Source organism: Aureobasidium subglaciale (genome assembly GCF_000721755.1).
Source record: "Aureobasidium subglaciale EXF-2481 unplaced genomic scaffold scaffold_13, whole genome shotgun sequence".
In the NCBI taxonomy this organism is placed as follows: Eukaryota; Fungi; Ascomycota; class Dothideomycetes; order Dothideales; family Saccotheciaceae; genus Aureobasidium; species Aureobasidium subglaciale.
Window position 1 is genome coordinate 558,060 of NW_013566982.1, and position 20,376 is coordinate 578,435.

Here is a 20,376-nt window from a genome sequence, read left to right on the forward strand (position 1 = left end):
TTCATTGTCCTCTGCTCATAGAACGACTAGAAGAATTCGACATCACAGAGGAAGCATGCGCGAGAAACGAAGGCCAATAGGTATGTATAATCCTAAATTGCAAAGGTCGTCTCTACAGGTACCTCGATACATCACCCGATATGCTACGCCACGCTATGAATTAAAAATCGCAAGGTGCAATAAACAAAAAAAAAACATAATCAGACCATACTCTTAGCATCAGGATGCTTCTTCTCTTCTTCAGCAATAGTTTCGCTGACAGAAATGAAATCCTCGTTTGCCTCTACTGCAGCAGAAACAACTTCAGCAACATTATCGTCATGAACAGTGAACTCCACAGCGTCGATACCACGGGCAGCAAGTGCCTCCTCAATAGCGTTGACGCAGTTCAGCAACCTGTCGTCGATGGAAGGCTCCGGAGGTGTAGGTAGCATCTCCGTCTCCGTGACCTCGACCACTGGCGCGATGTCTGACTGCATCAGTTGAGACCCACGTTTTGAGTGACGCTCGGATCCAACGGTGGAAATGACATCGAGCTTCTTCTCGTCAAAGTCGTTTTCTTCCTCTTCTGCTTCTTCAAGTACCGGGATCACGTCCATGATCGAGCCCCTTGCTGAGTAAAACTTTGGACGCACAGGACGGAGAGGACCGTCGTCAATGCCTCTAGACCGAACGGAGTCTGGAGTGCGATGACCTACGATAGTTGCGGCGGAGATACCTTTGGATCGGAAGGCGTCCGAGGTACGACGGGTTTTTGTAGCCGGTGCTTCCTTGACAAAGCTGTTGGAGCTGATGCTGATGCGGCGACCTTGAACCATGATAGATGGTCTACGAGGTTCCAAGGAGGTATGCGCATCTCCAGCTTTGACAAAGTTGACCGGAGCTTTGCGTTCGGGCTTCTTGGAGACTTCTTCCTCCTCTTCCTCCTCCGTGATTGTGCTGTCGGGATTGTTGAAGGACTGACCCATGGCTGTGATAGTCATTCTACGACCTCCAGGTGCGCCACCAGGAACATCGACCTGGGAGCCGACAGCTGTAACACTCATGCGACGACCACCAGCAGGAAGTACCGGATCGTCATCAACATCCTCTTCCTCAAGCTGTAGTACGACGTTCACAGCTTTCTCGTCTTCGATAATCTTAGGGTGACGGTTGGCAAAGTAGGTAGCGTACTTGTAGATAGCATAGTAGCAACTCGCGACGTTGACGAAGGTCAAGATGAGCTTGTAGGGCATATAATAAAACCAGACACACTTCTGAGGCACCTTCTCGTTCTTGCGGCGCAGGTGAAGCTCGTTGAAGATGATGGCGTTGGTCATATACAGAACGAAGGTAAGAGCCATGAGCTCGAAGAAGAACTGTGGGCGGACAGCAAGAGAAATCGGGACGACGATAGGTGTGGCGAGGTAAAGCAGCGTTTCGTAGATCTCCTGGAAGACAAACAGCTTAGTACCAAGTTCCCACCAGCCCAATTCCCACGAGAAGAGAATATAGTGTAAATTGTAGTACATTCCGTTCACAAAGAAGAAGTTCCATCGGAGGAATCGTTGCTTAAAGACAGTCATCTCGCCGAAGCCACCTCTAGAGCCACCAGAGCTGAAGAATACCGAAGAAGGGGTTTCAGTCTCGATGAACACGGATGTGGCCATTTGGGTTCGGCATCCAAGTTGACGAGCAACGTGACCGAAGAACCAGTCCTCGGACACGCTGAACCCAGGATGCTTAGTGAAGGTCTTGATGAGAAACTCTCTGTCCCAGAGAGAGATGGCACCGTGTGGAAATGTCGCCGAACCGATTTTACCAGCAAGCGCACGTTGTATACCAGAAATCTTGTATTCCAGATCTTGTGCTTGTTGACAAAGGGTGCCCTTAGAGCTACTGGGTCCAACGGACTTGATAGTGTACCCCATGCACATGACCTTGCCTTTCAGACGATCGGAGACGATAGGGAAGTTGGGAGGCAGAGCACAGTCATCGTCGATGAGTAAAATATTCTTGAACTCTTTGGCAGCATAGCAGCCGACGAATTGGGCGACAATTTTCGAACCGACTGGGCTCCAGACATGATTGACGCCGTAAGGTCGGCAGATCTCTTCTGTCTCATCTAGAGGGGTCGGGCTATTGCCTGTGGCGACAATTAACGGAAGGTACAATTAGACGACCATATTGACTTACCATTAGCAACGACGAAAATGTGCGATGGCGGGAAGACTTTCGTAGCAGCTTCAAGAGTTGCACCGATCAGACTAGCCGCCTTATAGCAAGGAATCATCAAGGCTGTGTCAGCGACGTTGTGAGTTTTGGTAGGATCAATCGGCTCCTCAGGCATTGGCGGATCTGGCTCGAACAATATTAACAGCGGGGAATATGCGTAGCTTGAGACAACAAATTAGCTTCAAGATCAATGTAGAAGGAGCGATGTACGACTTACGCAAATGCAACAGCAATAACAATAGACCATGATCCAGTAAGGTTGAGCTTGTGCTTGAAAGCCAAGTAAAGCTCCCAGTAAGCGCCCTTCCAGAGGGGTACTCCTATTATCAGAAAATACGAAACCGCAAGAATCATCGCGTAGAAAGTGTATTCAAACAAGATCTGCACCCAGCGTTTTCTTCGAATCTCGATTTGTCGCTTTTTGGCGTTCTCGTAGACGTCCCACATGCTGCTTCTGCGGACCTTTTTGCGAACATGCTGATAGCTGTCCTGGAATACGGATCCCGCTCGTTGGATGATGGTGCCTCTTCTACCTCCATGGGCATTGACGTTGGTCGTAGCTCCAAGTCTCCACATACTTGGTCTATGAGGCGTTGCATTCGTTTTTTCGGCATCTCTTACTCTGCTTACCCCCATAGCTGCACCAGCAGCTTCCAGCGGATCAATTGGGCTTGCAGTAGCACCTGGTGAGATGTCCCTTTCATGATAGTCGAAGACGAAATTGCCCCAGGGAGTCAAGCGTCCCGACTTGTCGTCTGGGGCGATCTGTTGCTCCATTTTCGCCTCGTCTTTCTCTTCCACCTCTTCGAAGTCCGCCTTCTCGCTCTCAGAGACGGCCGCAAGAGACCTTGCTTTAGATCCTCCGGAGCTGGCTTGGCGATCCCTCATCGTAGCAAAAGGATCCGCATAGGCCAGATCTTCCATAGATTCACTCATGTGACGAGGAGCTTGTGGAGTAGTGTCGATGATGTTTTTGATTTCTTCTTGCTGTTTCTGGGCCATGGACTGAACATTGAAAGAGCCACGAGAATCTTCGCGCTTGTATGCCGACTTGCGTCTACCGACGACCTTATCTTCGTTCCAGTTCGTTTCTACATGTGTCAGAAGATGCGCCGGGATGACAACATTTGTTATAGAGACAGAGGAGCGGCGGGAGCCTCCAAGACCAACCAACGATGGTCGTGTGCTGCTTGTAGCAGAAAGAGATCTCATAGCAGAGGTGCGCCTACTGTTAACAGCTGTAGATGGTTTTCTACTCTCCGGAAGGGTCATATCCGTGGTAATCACTAAGCTAGGTCGAGCTGTCTTCTCCGATATAAGACTAACGCCAGCGAACGTTACAGAAGTAGCACGAGACTTCTTCCGCTCATAACCCGAAGCGAAAGATGTCCGGAGGGGTGTCGGCGTGCGAATCGGTGTGCTGTCCACGAAGCTTTGATCTTGTGAAACTACGCCATCTTCTGGTATCGCGATCGTAGACAACTTTTTCGAAAAGTTTCTCGACAAGTGATTGCTGAAGCTTGCGCGTGTGCTCTGAGCTGGTACTTCGCTCGTGATAGAGATCGTCCTCGAGGTTCGAGGTTCCCTCGCGAAAGGATTGCCAGACGTGAAGAAGGGGTTCGTGTCGTCCACTAGACCGCCAGCAGTAGGAATGCTTGTAGAAGTTTGTGATCGCTCGACACCACTTGCCCCACCAGGGCTAATGCTAGGCGACTCGCAGTTTCCAGAACCCGTTGAATTTGGAGTAGCTGGTGTTGTTGGGCTCGACGACTTTGCAGCAACGGCATGTGGTCCAGTATCTATTGATATCCGATTCTTCCAACTTGTACGATAACTTGCTGGCTTGGAGAATGTAGAGAAGAGTGAAGTGGCCTGTAAGCTAGCGTTTGTTGTCTTCCTGTCGGCTGGTGTGTATGCCTGATGTACTGGGAGAGGCTTGACAACACTTTGCTCATAAGAAGCTAGACCAGTTCCTCTAGACTGCGTCGAGTGCTCACCATCAGTCTCTAATGTTTCCTGGTAACCGAGCTTGTCAGGAGCAAGTTGGTCTGGGCTGATCTCATCTGGGCTCAGCTCGAGAAAGTCACAAGCCGTAGTCTGATAAGAGCGATTGCTCGGAGCAAGTTCATCTGGTTCCAGTTCCGTGGATCGTCTGCCTTTTGCGTACTGCCAGCGGAAGCCTCCATGCGAAGTTTGTTTTGTACTTGAAGTGACTATGTCGTGGGGACCAAGTTCGTCAGTATTCTTGCGGCCAGTATCGAAGGAGAATTGGCTCGGTGAGAAGGCACCAGAGGTGTAATCATTCGACATGGCGTTGAGCCCTACTTGCGAGGGACAAGAGAGGAGCAAACAGGACTACGCGGGGACTGAGGATGTGAAGAAGAGAAGTACTTGCCATATTGATACCGACGTTGGCAGCCCGCTAATTGAAAGCGAACGTATGGTTCATTAACCCTAGTATATCGAAGAGCTAAGCGAAACAGATGCTATCCATTCTTCCCTATTGAGGAGCGGGGGCCGTTGCATTTTCTATGTTGTTCTCCCGCAATGAGCCGTTTCATCGAAATATTGCATATAACGGGTACGAAGCCAGAAGCCGAACAGGCCCAGACCCAAGAGCATGCAGAACATAGATCGAGCAGAAACTTGAACACCGCATATTTATGAAAGACAGGAGATGGAGTGATGATCGCGAAAAGGCGCCGAGGAGCCTTTGTCATGCCATACAAAAGTGCTACCGTGGTGACCAAAGTCATGAATACGCTAGGCGAGCTGACTCGGTGACGTAGCGAGCTGTTCGATCTCTTGCAACCTCCCTAACCCTACCTGTGAAGATCCAGTCGTTCACGCGGCTGGCCTAGAAGAGGTTTATGGTGAATCACAGCCGTTGATAAGGCTTGGACTCGAATGTATGAATGAAACCGTCGGCACTTCTGCGATGAAGTTGTATACATTGAGCTGGTTGTCGGCTCCAGTATGATGACGACGATTATGGCTCATGGCAAACCATCCAGACAGTATATTGGCACTTGGCTAGACTCAAGTTCAACGTTAGAGCGGCATGTGCACACAGTATATCGAGACATGGGGATGGAGTTCAATATCCGAGACAATCTGGACGCGAAGCTTGAATAATTCGCCCTCACCAGGTGTATGTGCACGGGATCGGCTCCACATAGTAGTGTTGTACAGACTTATGCATATCACACTGTGGTGTGCACAAAACTTGTGCACACCACCAAATCGTCTTCTGCTTGTTGATGAACTCAAGCTCATCCTTGACATTTCTAATCACCTTAGACTTTGATAGATAGACTTCCCAATGTGGGGGATTAAGTGGATCATACATTGCAGAACTATTTAGACACCGATTGTCTATCTTGTCAAACCTCATCAGTCATACGCTTCTCATCTATATGAAGCAAAGACCGTATCCGAGTCTACTTCTGATCCATTTTGCCAATCACAACTTCGTGCTCATCAGGATTCTTAGCATCGAAGGCCTCTTGACCCTCAAGGATCACGTCAGCAGGGATGCGATCGGGTGTCTTATTGGTCAACATGATCATGGGAGCCGTCGCCAATGCCATGAGACCGAAACTGACACAGAAGCCAATCATTGGGCTGGCCTCGGTTTGTGTGTTCATGCCATAAGAAATGGCTTGTCCAACTGCTTCGAGACATCTGAAAGCTGCTCCATTGCGGACGTTGGCTTGAGCATCGGTGGCGAAGGATGAAAGTAGCCAATACATGTATGATTGCGACAGCGGTCCCGTGGTCTGAACGAAGAAGTAAGGGAGGAAAGCAGACGGGTAAAGAGCGTCGTCCCAATCGATCCTTCCAGGGTCATTGGCATTAAATTTGGCTTGCATTATGATGCTCCAAATGTAGACTCCGAGGTTAAGGATGACTACGACGAAAAGGCCAACTCTTGCCCTCTGGCGTTGACTGAGGCTCTTCATATCGAGGATGAAACCGAGACCGAAGCATCCGACACTGCGAACGTCAGTATACGCGGAGATGGAGATGAGTCATGTGTACATACATGCAGAAGAATGGCGAGATCAAGGACGAGAGCGCGCGAGCACGAACTGAGAAGTAGATGCCAAGATAGGTACTCCAGGTGCCGGAGTCTGTAGACTATCAGTACGGGTCATATCACATTGCTTGCCAGATACTTACAGAAAAATGACCACATAGCCCAAACTGCTGACAGGATAATGAGACTAGAAGTCATGGTGGTCTTGATGAGCTTGAACTCCTGCTTGGTCCCGATTTTCTCGGAGACCAAGATGCGGGTACCATCTGATCGAACGACACGTTCTAGAGGAGAAATGAGCAGAGCAAATGGCAGTGCAAGACACTCGATGATCAAGAAGGCGATGTATGTGTCAGGTGTGACACCAGCCTCGACACCTTTGACATGGTTCTTCGAGAGATTGATGGCACCTCCCACTAATTGTCCAAGGTTACGAGCGACGATCCAGAAAGCGAGGTATTTGCCACGAGCACCTGATGGAGCAAGACTCATGATAGTTCCTGATTCTGCGACGTACCAACAGCCTGTACCAACACCAGAGACAAAGCCGCCGAAGATAATATACTGGAATAAGTTAGTGAAGTCGTTCCCAGCCTGATGAGACCGATACTTACCCATTGGTTGCCAAACTTGCTGTTGCAGTAATATGATGAACCTTGAATAGGGAATGAGATGGCACCAATTACCAGAGCCCACTTGACGCCTAGCTTATTCACAAGAGGACCGCCGAAGAAGCAGACCAAGGCAAGCATGACATATGTGATGGCATTCGAAATATTGTTCGTTTGTGCAGAAGCAAGACCACCACCACCAAGGCCTGTCGGTGGTCAAAACAGTCCAAATTCCTGCACAAAAAGACTCACCTGCGATTGCATCTGACATGGCTGGGCCACAGAAGCTCTGCATCGATAGGAGCATCATTTGCGTGAAGCTGTCCTGGTATACTCTCTTCCACCAAGGAACAGAGTTTTTGTATTCTTCCATGTTCACCCTTTCGTCGGCGTAGACTGTCGTGTGGTTCATGGGTATCGTGCCGTGTGTTCGAAGGGCTTCATCATCTCCACCCGCATGTGTGTTCGGAGGAGCCGCAGCGAATGAGGCCATAGTAGCAGTGTGGTATAAAAATCACGAGTATTAGAGAGGATGGAAAGGCAATAGTGTGGAAGCTCGAGGGGATACTGTATGGGCATTTATAAGGTATAAGAAAGCAAGAGGTTACTTCAGGATGATAGGCCCCATCGCTTTGACCTGTACATATTATCAGTCACACCTGAACTCAACTGCCACGAGGGCCCGCGATTTGCCCCAGACTACGCCAAAGCAAGATCAAGTATAGGTGAAGGATCGCCGTTTTGACCTTGGACCTTCCTTATGTTTTGAGGGGGCAGAAACGGCAGTCTTTCGTCCTTGGTCGTAAGGAAGGTACAAGCGTCGGTCTGCGAGATAGGAGGCGCTATCGAAGACATGGCCGGCGCCGGCGGGATGAAGCAAACATCATGAGATTGTTCTGCCTAAATAGCAGCGGCAGAAGATATCGCTTGGACTCCACCACCAATCGGAGCCCCAGATAAGGACGGAGGAGTCGTTCCTTTCGGGACTAGTCTTTGTGGGGAATTGGCAAGCGAAATCGACCTCTGTCCATCCTGGTCATCCTCCCCGTGTGCGAAATACTGTCACACTTACAGCTGCGTCAAGGCATGAAACTTTCTTGGATTGAAGCGATGTTGTCGAGATATCCCGTGCCATCGACTCCCTGCACTAGGCTTGTCGATACGAGATATCACTATGCCTTTCTAAAGCCTGTTGTCGCCTCGCTTCAATCATCGTGAAGAAAGGGTGTGACAGTATTCTGCGCACGGGGAGGATGCGAGAAGCAAGATCGCTTTACCATCCCCACAGCCACTTGAGCGACAGCGAGATCTGATCATGTAAAGCGTTTGATGCTGTCAAGGGGCGCACCTATGTAAATGTCAAAGTCGCTAGCCTTTTGCAGGAGGTGATGGCATGACTGAGAGGACCATGATCCACGCAAGTTTCGTCCTCCGCACCCGTCCCCGTTCACCAAAACAGAGGTGACAACAGGCTATAGTCTTTCCTATTGACAGATTCTGTTTCATTGCACTTGGAAGAGCCTGGGCATTCAGGTAAGACTCAGGGCACGATTGTGCCAGTACAGCTATTGTTATCAAAAGCTTCAAGAAACATCGATATCTCTCATCCGAGTCTTGACCATGTAAAACGTGCATTGATGTAAAGTCACTGTTGAATGACTTCGTACATTAGAAATATCTTCTACCGTGTTGCAGGAACAAACTTGTACATCATGGATGCGTTAAGTAGTGAACTTACTTCGCCAGCTTCGCAACACCTAGAACTATCCGCAACCACGATAGCGATCGTCTGTCCACCTCACTCACACTGATACGACGGACTGGCCATTTAGTGCGTTCTTGAGGCTCATTACGACTGTCGCACACACAAGTTCTTAACTACACCACCGTGCTTTCTGTCTCCCGAGCGTTTACTTCTTTCTCTCAACCCTCTGGACGACTGCGCAGCCATTCGATCACCATGTCAGTCTGGTAGGTCACACCGGAGATCTTTCTTACGATGACAGCGCTGACGCATTACTGCTTACAGGGCTAGTCTTGCAGGTCCTTTTGCCAGAATCACCGTCGGACCAGGAGTTTCTGCCACTGTCTTCACCCTTCCTAGAGCGCTCCTTTGCAATTCGTCCACGTACTTCAACGCCGCTCTGAACAACGGCTTTGCCGAAACCAAAGAACAAAAGGTCATCCTCGACGACGAAGATCCAGCCGTCTTCCGCACATACGCCCTCTGGCTGTACAACTCCAAGCTCGAAACCCAGCATTCCGGACTACAACCTCTGGACGAAAACACTGCTGAGCAGTACCTCCTCCATCTCTACATTTTTGCCGATAAACGTGGTATCACCGGTTTCGCCAACGATATCATCACCATGCTTATCACAATCTGGGCTGAAAATGTCATGGATCTCAGCACAGTCATCTGGGTCTGCCCTCTCATCTCTCGCAACAGCAAGCTCTATGACCTGATCCTCGACAACATGGTCATCTGTCTCCGGAACGAGAGCTTGACAAGAGACATCCTCGACTACGCCAATGTGCCAAAGGATGTTCTCGTTGACTTGCTAGACAAGGAATTCACACCTGATGAGACTTTCGAGGACTTCACTGAGTGTTGTCTCGCTTGTATCTGTCACTATCATGTTCATACTGAGCAGGAGATCTTGGATGGGACTTGTGTCCGCAGACTTGAGAGTAGATGCAACCATTTCGACGACGACGAGGAGAATGAGTTCCCTGAACAGTTTGACTGGCAGTGGTGAACAGTAAGACTGGTAGCGGGACTGGACGTCGGGGACACGAAATGTTCGGAGGCTGCTCGTCCGTCGCGTGGAAAAAGAAGAAGCATCCAAGGTTACATCTGTCAGCGAGCAAATAGTTGGGCAGCAACACGTCTCGCCTGTAGCAGATGGGTACGGTTTCATGAAGCGGGGAAGTACTAGCTGGCTAGTTATTGCAAATAAGCAAAACAAAACATACAGCAGCAGGGATTCCCACGTGGTCACCCACCGTAGTACTAATCTGCCGTTCAACTGCTTATGTATGGCAGAGCGGACGGGATGCCCAGTTTTCAGCTGACTGTGGCCGTATGTGCTTGAGTGACTTTTATATTGCGATATGTATTCAGACTAGTCGAACACCATGAGCTTTCGAAAAGTCGACCTACACCGAGGTGAGGTCCACTCATACAGTCCCTGATAAGCAATTGGATCAAGGCTCAGCCAGTAGATAGACTTGGTGGCAGATCCTCATATCTCGTTCCCCAAGCACTCTCTGCCGGCCCAAGAGTCAATTCAAGCACACCACCATCAACGAAAAATTCATGCCCTATCCAGTTCTTGGTATACGGCACTCCATTGAGCGTAGCATGCTGGATATAAATGTTCTTGTATTCAGCATCGAAGTTGACATTTCGAATCGTTGCCTTGTTGCCGGAGACCTTGTTCGTGATGCTGATCTCCGGGAAGAACGGAGGTGTGATGAGATAGACATTCTGCCCAGGATTCGGGAAAAGACCCATCATGGCTAGAACGATGAAAGAGCCCATGGCACCGCTGTCATCATTGCCAGGTATGCCGTTGACGGTTGTGTTGAATTGAGAAGGAATGTAAGAGTGTGCTCTAGCAGCACTCTTGCCTGGATGGCCGGCGTAGTGGTACTGGTATACTGGTAGGAAACCTTGCTCATCGCCAATATACAGCAAACCGCTTTCGTGAAGGTAGTCAAGGCGTGCAACGAAAGCATCCGCACCGTCAAGCGTAGTGATCAGAGAAGCCATGTCTTGAGGGACATATGTCGTGTACAACCAAGATGAGCCTTCGTAGGTCTCAAGGCCGTCGGGGTTGAGATAGCAAGAAGTAAAATTCAGCAGAGGCGAGCAAAAGATTGGATCCTGGTAGCCCCAAGTGCCATTCAAAAATTTAGGCTGCAAGAAGCCCGTGAAGCCAGTCTCCGTGCCGTTGATAGTGGAGTTCTGATCTTCCCGGTAGAGATTCTTCCAGTTCTCGGAGCGAGCAACATACTTTTCGTAGTCAGACGTGTGTCCAAGACCACGCGCCATCTCTGCAATGCAGTAGTCGTTGTACGCATATTCCACTGTGCGCGAGATGCTGCGTGTGAAAGGTCCCACGCCGTAAGGATCGAAATCGTCTGCAGGAATATAGCCAAGGGACTTCCAGCTCGTCAACCCACCGCGTCCCTCGACTGCCCAATTCAGAGGCTCGTCCTCAGCGTCCGACACGACTGCCTCATATGCCAGAGCCCAGTCTATGCCTTGAGTCAAGTTTCTAACGTATGAATCGGCCAGTACGACATCAGCATTGGAGCCACCTTGAGTGAACCCCTTACATAACGACATGCGGCAGTCTGGTAGTTTCCCTTCATGACGATAAATGTCAAGTAGGCTTCGATTCATCAAGGCTTGAGACTCGGGATCGAAAAGTGTGATCAAGGGGTGAATACTGCGGTAAGAGTCCCAGATACAGTAGAATGAGTCGTAGTACGGCTCTGTGCTGTTCCACAAAGGATTCTCCCCGGTGTAATCTTGAGGACTGATGGAAGCACGGTAGAGTCCGCTCCAGAAGATGGTCTGAAACTCTGCACTGACGGTACCCGGAGTTACTGCAATGACGCTCATCTTGTCAGTCCAAGCTTGTTGAGCAGCGTTGCGGGTAGCCTCGAAGTCGAAGTCAGGAATCTCTTTCTCTGCATTCTCGCATGCTTGAGCTGTGCTGATGAAACTCAGGCCTACGCGAGCAGATATCGAGCTAGCATTGTTTTGAGGTGCATTGAAACGAACCCAAGCTCCAGCGGGGAGTATCTCAGGTGAGTTGTTGACTCCATCAGTCACCACAGTCAGATTCTTTGGTTGACTGCCAGCTCTGTTGTTCATGAAGACGCCAGTATCACGAATGCTTGCACCAGAAAAGTCTGTGCAGAAATGAAGATCATATGTTCCGATACCAAAGCTAGGGCTGAATGTTCCATTGCCGACTATTCTTCCATTCTTTGGATCGACAGAGATCGAGCCATTACTCCTGGACTTGGGCAAATCGATGAGATCTGCCAGAATGAGCGGGCTAAGGGGCATCTCCGGAGTGCCCTTCGGGAACGAGAAGCGGTATAGTGCGGTATGATTTGTCACGGTCATTTCGGCACGAACTGAATTCTTGAGGGTGATCGTGAAGTACCCCGGTTGAGCGAGAACAGAGCCATTGATTTGAGGAGTCGCCCTGTCGGTGGACGTGAATTGGCATTTATCTAGCTCATCATTTGGACAGCCGGGGTGCGCAAATAGAGGAAAGTTGCCCAACGAAGGTGATCTATATTGACAATCATGTTAGACAAATGCTTGAAAATTTGTGTTTGTGCAGAGAGGTGTGTAAAGGTTAAAATCAGACAAGGCTCAATGGTCTCAAGGGGTATCGATGGGTTGATGACATATAATAAAAAAGAGAGATCATCATGTAAAGGCGCGTAAGAAGGGGATGATATTGCTTACCCTCCTGTTCCGCTGTCATGCATATGACTGAACCCTGTAATGTTGGAGTAGTCGCTCGCATAGCCTCCCTGGTTCTCACCATTGACGTCAGCTACGGCTTTGGCCATGCCTGCAATAAACGTTAGTCATGCTGCATTTCCAAAGAAGACAGGAAACGTACCAAAAGGCAAGGTTGCACCAGCAAAAACATGACCTGCACGATTGTCAACATAAGAGCGAGTTTTGCCCTGCTTCTCTTGTTTCAGACCTCCGAAGCCAGTGCCTATGAGCGGATCAATGTATGGAAGTATGTTGCTGTTCTGAGCCAAAGCAAAATCAATGCAAGATGCAAGAAGACCGCTGGGTAACCAAAAACGAAACATGTTAGACAAAAGGATACGCTGTGAGAGGTTTAGCAATCAGCGAGCATGACAGAATGAGCAGAGGGAAGTCGATCTTGTCGTGTAAATTTTCTCGCGACATTCTGCGAGACGTCCACTCAATAAGAACGACTCCCTCTGTCCAAGAGCAACATCATGTGTCCTACGACATTGACCCCGCCCTCAGTTGATGAGGAGCAGAGAAGCGAGCCAAAGGCTACGGTAGCATGCATGATGAAGCATGTCTCAATTGCAGCAAAGATTGACGTGCCGAAGAGGAGTCAAAATTGAATGCCACGGCACAGAAAGGAAGCGGGCAGGGAAAAAGAAGTGTAGCACGAAGCAAGCGAGACGACGCCAAGAGATTGACGTCGGCGAGTCGGCATCCCTCGGCTCGACACGCCCGTTGCGCGAACTCGCCGCGTCTTCCATAGATTTGGTGGCAGGGACGTGGAAGTGACTATCCTGTTGGCAAGAGGACCCTCTCCCTGAACTGAAGACTAGATTTTAAACACATCAAACATGCTGGCGACATCGACCTTCGGATCCACCACTTCACAACCGCACAAATTCCTGCCCAGTGTGCCGTCGCCACTCTCTCCGCGACGCGCACATGTCAAAACTTCCTCCACTTCCTTCTGGTCTTTCGATACATCCATGCCGACCTCATCACCTCAACAAGCCTCGAACCAGCAATCGCACACTCCCTTCTCCTCTCGTCCGGTAAAAGCAGCTCCCATACCACGCTCTGATGCTTTACGGGAACGTCGAAGGGACATGTTCCTTCGAAAGGTCCGCCAATCTCGCGATGACAATAAGTGGGACTCGAGAATAGATGATGTATGCACTCCGAACAGTTCATACCGTGAGCACTTGTACTGACAATCTCTAGATGGCCAGACTTGACTACCTCAAAGAAAAGCGACGATGGGAAGCCGAACAAGTACGATCCGCACCACCCCTATACCCTGACTTCTCAGAAGCAGAAGAGACAGCGGACTACGATCTACCCACATATAGTAGTCAGATGGCGATGGACCCTCGATCGCAATCGGGCTTTCCCATTGACATAGAGGCCGACGCTATCTTGCGGCAAGAAGATGAGGAGATGGAGGCTTTGATGGCTCTGATGCAAGAGGACGAGAATCGTCGAACCCAACATTTCAATAGTCAAGAAGCAAGCGACGATCGCTCCTCGGCATTTGGCAGCGATGATGAAGAGTACGACAGTATCTTCATGAATCTGATAGACGAGACTGGTGGATCGGCCGATACATCTGGGCAGCAACAGCAAGATCGTCAACACACAGCAGATGATGAGATGGACATGAGCTAGTCTCGCTCCTGAGCATGGTTTGATTTCTTTGTGTGGGGACCTCGATTTTGCTTCTTAGCGTGGCGCTGGCTGGATACCAATCAAAGGATGGGCATGGCTTACAAGGGTCGAATTAAAAATGATAGGCTGCATTGTAAGGACGGTATGGTTGTAAGACATGGGACCACCGATGCTCAATAGCTATTGTAATTGTGTTATCAAGACTTTGACATTCTCTCTGAGCTGTCCCACCTCTCTATCGTGTATTGCCGTATCAACATCAGAAGCATCGTCTAGACATTTACATCATCTCGCCCTCTCCTCGTCGCTCAGCTAGCGACACCACTCTTACCCTCAAACTCCAACAAATAAGGATCCTCCTTGAACTTAGCATACCCCTCCCTCTCCAAACTATTTCTCGCAACCTGAACATCAAACTCGATATCCTCAATCAAACTCTCCTTGCTAACATAATCATATTCCGGTCTGATGAAGCCCAAAATCACCAAATTCATATGACTGCCGTAAAAGTCCTGCTCGAATTTCTCCAATACGTGGACTTCGACTGAGCGGACGGAGTTTTTGTAAAAGGGGTTCCAACCGATGGACATGACTTGAGGGTAGACTTTGTTGGTGGAGGAGAGAGAGGCGTAGCCGTAGTAGACGCCGGATTCGATGTCGTCGTGGCCACCTACTGTGAGGCCTGAGATGGGGATGTTGGCGGTGGGGATGCCGAGCTGAGAGGAACATCAATTTACATTGCTTGTTTTAGTTCTCCATCATGCGATTTGATTGTATATATCATAATACACTTGATGGATATGATGACATACCTCTTTACTGCCACGGCCAAATCCCTTGACCACTTCGCCATTCAACTTGAGGGGAAACGGCGGCGCAGGGCCACTCTCAGGGCCGACAACAAAATCACGGGGACCGTCTGGGCGCATGTTGCTCTTATTTGGTGGTTTTGATAAGTTTGCTGTATACGTGAAATAAGCAGGCGATTGTTGCCTGATCTTGACTTTTGTGGTTCTGGTCGGACTTTGCGGCGTTTGTGAAGAGCCTCATCTTATCACCTCATCGTCTCATCAACTCGAGTCGTGACTTCCTTTTGTCCAAGCGATGATTTGTGCGAATTTTGTATGGAAAGCTCCTGCAAACGGCAAGAGAGATAGTAATGGACAAGTACTGAAGATTCGTCGCCCTCAGAGCGCTTGCCAGCTAGGCCTTGTCTTATCAATATGCACATGAATGGAGGATATATATAGTGAACTCGGTCACCGCAATCACTGTTCAGAGCTGGCACAAGTCTTGAGCGAGGACGAAGCTAATTATGTATCGGCGAAATTGAGAAGGTACGAAGTCGATCGTGATACAAGAGCCGGGGCTTGAATTCATGTCAACACTGAGTGTGCTGTTGCAGCAAATCTCTATCTGCGCTCATCATTGCTTATTGTCATTATTACCGTGAAGATCATGTAGTTGTATCCATGGGTTCGCCAGCGCTGTTGGCGACCTTCTCCTGCCTCTTCATCTCAATAAATGCCTTGATCTCCTTTTTCTTGTCTTCGGCTGGTAAGACATCTTCGATAGCTAGAGGCACGCGGTTGAATGGATCGGTGGCATCTGAAAGCAGATGTGAGCGAATCGTGCTGCGGTCGACGATTTGTTTGCTGCTTGGTAGCAGAACAGGGTCCTCCATCAAAGAGCCCATGATAGGGTCAAGGAGCTCATCAGGGATCTCGCCAAGGTCTTCTTCGGCCATGACTTCCTGAGCGTGCACAAGTGCAACGGCATCGGTCAACTCGTTGAATCGCTTGATCTGCTCCGGCGACTTGAGAGCAAAGTCCTCCATGAACTTCATCGCCTGGACGAAGTTGGCAGGCTTGTACGAGCGACCGTCACGAGCAATTGCTTGACGGAAACTTTCTCGGTTTGCCAGGTTCAGGTAGACATCGACAAGATCCGACAGCAACTCGCGAGGCTTGAACCCATATTGCTCAGGCTGATCAACCTTGAGATTGCGTCTTCGGGGACCTACCATCGAGTCAAGATTGTAGTCCAACATATCTGCCAGACGCTGCACAATCTCCGGCATGGTGAAGGCACCGGCAAGAGCGTCGGTGAACAGCGTGAGCATAGCAACAGTCTCCTTTGTCAAGCCCATATACGACTTGGCTCGGCTTTGCTGTTCAGTCAAAGCTTCCTCTTTCTCTTGTCGTATGGCCTGCTCCATGTTCTCGGCGCCTGGCGCCTTCAACTCCACTTGCAAGTCATGGATCTTGGTGAACGAGCCAAAGACCTCATCCAAAACGTACGTCACATCGTTCAGCAAGAGGTTGACAAAGCGGATAAAAAACTCGGTGTTGACTTCCGCTTCCTTCCCAAGACTCTCTCGGTATACAGGGTTTGACCAGATGCTCTTGAAGACTTGGAAGATCTCGTATCGAATATTGAACTTGTCGTAGAAAGCTGTATGTGTTCCCGTGCTCTCACACTCAATGTAGAATTGCATGAGTGCATGCAGCAAATGCTTGTGGCAGAAAGTTGAGCCGTTTAGAAGGTCGCCTAGAACACCCTTGGTGAAGTTTCCGAAAGGCCACACGCCGTGGAAGAGAATCGTAACCAGCCCAGCCTTCATGTATGGGTTCTTGATATAACTAGTGTTACGCAAGAATGTGATGCATACAGTAGCAAGCTCTTCGCATTGAGTGGAAGTGATGATATGAGGAATGTTGCGCGTGATGAACTTGAAGTTATCGACGACGTCCTCAAGGAAGTACTCGGGAAGACACCTGAAGACGTCAGGTTGTTCTTCTGGGAGAGGTAGACGGAGTTGCTCCTTCGGAAGGTTCTGTCCGGATGCCAGGCTGAGTAGCCAGACAATGACATATCTCATGAATTGCATCGATCTTGCTTGAGAAACTTCATCCAGCAACACACCGGTAGTGGCGTGGATGATGCTGTGTATTCTGTCAACGTCATCTCTGAACTTCTGCAGATGCTGTTCGAAGCGAGCGGCGTATCTGGGATCGTGTGCGTATTTCTGCCTTTCACCTTCGAACCTTTCGAGCTCTTTTTCCATGTGCTTGACTTGCTTCTGGAGCTGCTCCATTCTGGTGCTAGCTGCCTCTGTTCCGTAGTGGTGGGCCGCCACGGTGAGGAAGAATATTTCGGAGATAAAGTTATTGGTACCATCAATCTTTTGCTCATAGAAAGCGTCGGATGTCTTCTGGTCTGCATTCATCTTGGTTTCATCCGAGATGTCGACTCTGGGATTTCTTCGCAGGTAGTTGACATCGATGCGGTCAATTTTGCTGAAAGTGGCATCCATGAAGGGGTCACAGAGTCGGTCGAGACAGTTTGTGATATTGATCATGAAACCGTCGGACGAGGTCGTCTTCTCGTCAACTCTCATGGCACGACGTTTGTGGTTGGTGTTCATACAATGAGCGAACCAGTCCAGCAATTTCTCACGAGGCTCCTTTCCTGACTTGACAATCATGTTGGCGATGTCGAAAAGCTCTTCCTGGTGAGTGTTCAGAGTCATGCGAAGGGACCGTTGAGCGTTCACAATGTATCCTCTCTCTTTTGACCTGGGTGTGATGAAGAAGCTCTGCGCAACACCATTTTGAAGTGGCGAGAGGCGGAAGAACGGACCCAGTGTGGTCACCATCTCGATGTCCTGCGCTGCAATCCCAGCAGGCAGGAAGGCAGGCGATTGAGTGATGGCCTCTACAATCTTTGGGTACCGGATGAGGTTTCTCAGGGCGGTCAAATAGGACTTGTATTTGATGTCGTTCATGGACATTACAGCCAACTGCCTGCTGAGCTGCTCTATAGCACCAACCAAAGCGTCTTTGATAGACCCATCGTCTTCGAAGCGTGAGACAGCCTCGTTGAGGAAGTCGTGATCGATACTAGAGTCGCTTGTGGGCTCTTCGAGAAGGTGCTTGGCTAGTGTATTCTCCGGTGGTGACTCAAAGCCGAACATCTCGGGCATGGTGATGGCAAAGATGCAATAGCTCATGCAGAGTCGCCTTGCCTCCATCAAGACCTTGTATCTTGGATTCTCAACGTCCGTGCTTCTCATGTTTCGGCAAGCCTTGGAGATACGTTTCCAACATGCTAGCAGATAGTCCAGTGGTGTGGTGTTCTTCAGCAGGCCGGCAGCTTCAGGCAAAGCCTGGTCCAGCAGGCTGGTCTTGAGCTGAAGTGGTTCGTTTTGATCAAGCAAGTCTTCTCTCACGCTCTCTATATAATACAGAGGCTGTGAAGATCCGTCCCGTATGACTTCGGGCTTCAACGACAGACGGAATATCTGGCTGAGCTGGCGGTCCTCCCATGTTTCCAGAGATTCCGAGGCCTGTGGACGTGATCTCGGCTCGGATGAGTCTTCGTTGGGGCGCTTCTGAGCAGACGAGGGAGTAATGTTGATCTTTGTAGGTGGTTTGGCCTCGGATTTGATGCCTAACTGTTGAAAGGGATTGCCTGCTGGCTGTGCCGGCGTAGCTTGTTCGGCGGGCGAAGGTGAGGCTGGTGGAGGCGCAACGCTGGAAGATGATGGTGATGGTGAAGACGGTCCTGAACCACCTCCTAGCTTAGCAAGGCGCTTGTTGCGGATCTGTCCATGTTAGATCCGAGCTGAGAGAAGTGAACGCTCTGACAGCGACGCGAACTCAAGATACCTTGTCTGCTTCGGATTCGGCCATTTTGTGTGGCGGGTGTATTGATAGAACGGCAGTGAATTTTGGCGACAAGAAAATATAGCGTGCGCGCCTCTAGCAGACCTGGTTCGGAGAGTAGTGAGAAGTCGGACGGGTGACCTGGGTTGAGTGAGTTGTCTAGAGGTGAATTACACTCAGAGTGACGCTCGCGACTGCCTTATCGCCGCCTTTATCGCCGTCCTAAGCTTCAAATACCCGTTGGAATTTTCTCGAATGCGAAAACACTCTTGATACATACACCAAACAAGATGTTCATTTGCTGTTTCTAGCTTGTCTAGTCGTGACTAATGCGTGTGATAGTATAAGACTAAGCTCTGAGGACGGTTCTGTTTGCTCGCTCGATCTTTGCCCCTGAGCCTCAGAGGTACTAACGTCTCGCACTTCACCTTCAGAGACAATTGTACGGTATTTCTGTCTTGTGATTATTGTCAGTCCAAAATCACATGCTAGTAGAACAGTCATAGTACACAAATTGTGTTATAACAATAGCACAAATGTCCTTGGCGCTCTCACGGAGCCGGGCATACTGATCAGCATAAGAAATACTGCACCGTGGCAGCTGTCTGGAAACCTGGAGCACGCGATTCTTGAGCTCAGTCTCGACGGCCTCCGTCTTGATCTTATATCGAGAATATACGTCTTAGTTCTCAGGCTGCTCTGTATCTCTGTGAAAGTCAACTTCTCCACAAACACATGAGTGGGGTCCTCCACGATTCCAATCCCTTGCGTCCAAACATGCTAAAAATGACCTGCATGTCTGCGCTTCTACCAAGTGATCATGTTCAATATCAAAGTGTGAGGACTACTTGCTGCGGTCTTATCCAGCATTATGTCGCTCGGGAAAGCCCGTTGATTGCTTGTCCGACTTGCTCTATTGTCGAGCAGAGCTGGAGACCATTCACCCAAAGAGGTAATATCTGGTTGATCGCATCACGCCTTGTGCCTTCCTCAGGTCGAATAACTCTTTTCATCGAATCGCAATCTGCAGCAAGGAGATTGGTAACATTCAGTGTTCCTAGATGAGACTATGCCCTTGGCCGACATGACTCCTCGGATGAACTCCCGAAACATCACCCAATACGGTGACAGACACACGTATGGAAATGAGGCATGATGATTCGGGTTGCTGTGGCACAGCATGTGGCTCATGACGGTAGACATCGACAGTGCATGCCCTCTCGGCGCATTTTGGACAAAACAAAGCTAATTTATCCAACGTGATCCGAGCGTCGTGGATGCAGTGTTGAACGAGGCGCAGGAAAGTGACCGTCACAGGCAGGATAGGTGCCGTACACTCAGACACTCAGGCGCTACACGGGGGAAGAAGAAGGACAAATAGGCAGTGCAGCGATAACGACACAAGGCGTGCATGTCGAAGCCACGCAAGACATGGCATGGAGGATTTCTCGAAGGCCCCCCTTCGAATACCGCGGGAGCCGTGGTGTTGTGCTAGCGTTATAATAATTACTCTGCGCAATCTGTGTAATGACACGTTCCCCTGTTCGCTGTTTGATACTCGTCGACCGGACCATTTGACGTGATTGCCTGCCTGTCTGCTCTCTTGCCACATTGTGTTCACATCTCAAGACAAGATAGAGAGACATAAGCAAG

At 49.6% G+C, this 20,376-nt stretch overlaps 8 protein-coding genes across 8 annotated transcripts; 3 read left to right on the forward strand and 5 right to left on the reverse strand.

Annotated features, from left to right (window-relative positions):
* Positions 1-72: 72 nt before the first annotated feature.
* Positions 73-3,838, reverse strand: AUEXF2481DRAFT_109118 (glycosyltransferase family 2 protein). Its single transcript, XM_013487577.1, has 3 exons — positions 2,432-3,838; positions 2,176-2,375; positions 73-2,125 (listed from the first exon to the last, which is right to left on the reverse strand). Exons 1-3 carry the CDS (start codon positions 3,484-3,486, stop codon positions 201-203), a joined length of 3,180 nt encoding a protein of 1,059 aa, XP_013343031.1. The 5' UTR covers positions 3,487-3,838; the 3' UTR covers positions 73-200.
* A 1,702-nt stretch (positions 3,839-5,540) lies between these two features.
* AUEXF2481DRAFT_109119 (uncharacterized protein) lies at positions 5,541-7,357 on the reverse strand (the record flags this gene model as incomplete). The annotated part of the gene is made up of 5 exons (XM_013487578.1): positions 5,541-6,210; positions 6,260-6,347; positions 6,397-6,817; positions 6,868-7,070; positions 7,105-7,357. 5 exons carry the CDS (start codon positions 7,355-7,357, stop codon positions 5,655-5,657), a joined length of 1,521 nt encoding a protein of 506 aa, XP_013343032.1. The 3' UTR covers positions 5,541-5,654.
* Positions 7,358-8,824: 1,467 nt separating this feature from the next.
* On the forward strand, positions 8,825-9,623 carry AUEXF2481DRAFT_30467 (uncharacterized protein; the record flags this gene model as incomplete). Its single annotated transcript, XM_013487389.1, has 2 exons — positions 8,825-8,835; positions 8,894-9,623. The coding sequence occupies 2 exons, from the start codon at positions 8,825-8,827 to the stop codon at positions 9,621-9,623; spliced, it is 741 nt and encodes a 246-aa protein (XP_013342843.1).
* An 80-nt stretch (positions 9,624-9,703) lies between these two features.
* Positions 9,704-10,009, forward strand: AUEXF2481DRAFT_279604 (uncharacterized protein). Its single transcript, XM_013487579.1, has one exon. The coding sequence runs from the start codon at positions 9,784-9,786 to the stop codon at positions 9,937-9,939; it is 156 nt and encodes a 51-aa protein (XP_013343033.1). The 5' UTR covers positions 9,704-9,783; the 3' UTR covers positions 9,940-10,009.
* Positions 10,010-10,078: 69 nt separating this feature from the next.
* AUEXF2481DRAFT_66580 (glycoside hydrolase family 92 protein) lies at positions 10,079-12,723 on the reverse strand (the record flags this gene model as incomplete). Its single annotated transcript, XM_013487500.1, has 4 exons — positions 10,079-12,182; positions 12,362-12,470; positions 12,522-12,554; positions 12,609-12,723. The coding sequence occupies 4 exons, from the start codon at positions 12,721-12,723 to the stop codon at positions 10,079-10,081; spliced, it is 2,361 nt and encodes a 786-aa protein (XP_013342954.1).
* Positions 12,724-13,377: 654 nt separating this feature from the next.
* AUEXF2481DRAFT_30469 (uncharacterized protein) lies at positions 13,378-14,056 on the forward strand (the record flags this gene model as incomplete). Its single annotated transcript, XM_013487390.1, has 2 exons — positions 13,378-13,560; positions 13,613-14,056. 2 exons carry the CDS (start codon positions 13,378-13,380, stop codon positions 14,054-14,056), a joined length of 627 nt encoding a protein of 208 aa, XP_013342844.1.
* A 308-nt stretch (positions 14,057-14,364) lies between these two features.
* AUEXF2481DRAFT_5981 (uncharacterized protein) lies at positions 14,365-14,985 on the reverse strand (the record flags this gene model as incomplete). The annotated part of the gene is made up of 2 exons (XM_013487341.1): positions 14,365-14,772; positions 14,869-14,985. The coding sequence occupies 2 exons, from the start codon at positions 14,983-14,985 to the stop codon at positions 14,365-14,367; spliced, it is 525 nt and encodes a 174-aa protein (XP_013342795.1).
* A 527-nt stretch (positions 14,986-15,512) lies between these two features.
* On the reverse strand, positions 15,513-18,750 carry AUEXF2481DRAFT_30471 (uncharacterized protein; the record flags this gene model as incomplete). Its single annotated transcript, XM_013487391.1, has 2 exons — positions 15,513-18,662; positions 18,727-18,750. 2 exons carry the CDS (start codon positions 18,748-18,750, stop codon positions 15,513-15,515), a joined length of 3,174 nt encoding a protein of 1,057 aa, XP_013342845.1.
* Between the last annotated feature and the right edge of the window lie 1,626 nt (positions 18,751-20,376).

Coding starts and splice junctions, on each gene's coding strand:
- AUEXF2481DRAFT_279604 (XM_013487579.1), top strand. CDS start 9,784: ATGAAGCGGGGAAGTACTAGCTGGCTAGTTATTGCAAATAAGCAAAAC.
- AUEXF2481DRAFT_109118 (XM_013487577.1), bottom strand. CDS start 3,486: ATGACCCTTCCGGAGAGTAGAAAACCATCTACAGCTGTTAACAGTAGG. Junction 2,376..2,431: donor GTTATTGCTGTTGCATTTGC/GTAAGTCGTACA, acceptor TGTTGTCTCAAG/CTACGCATATTCCCCGCTGT. Junction 2,126..2,175: donor CATTTTCGTCGTTGCTAATG/GTAAGTCAATAT, acceptor TTGTCGCCACAG/GCAATAGCCCGACCCCTCTA.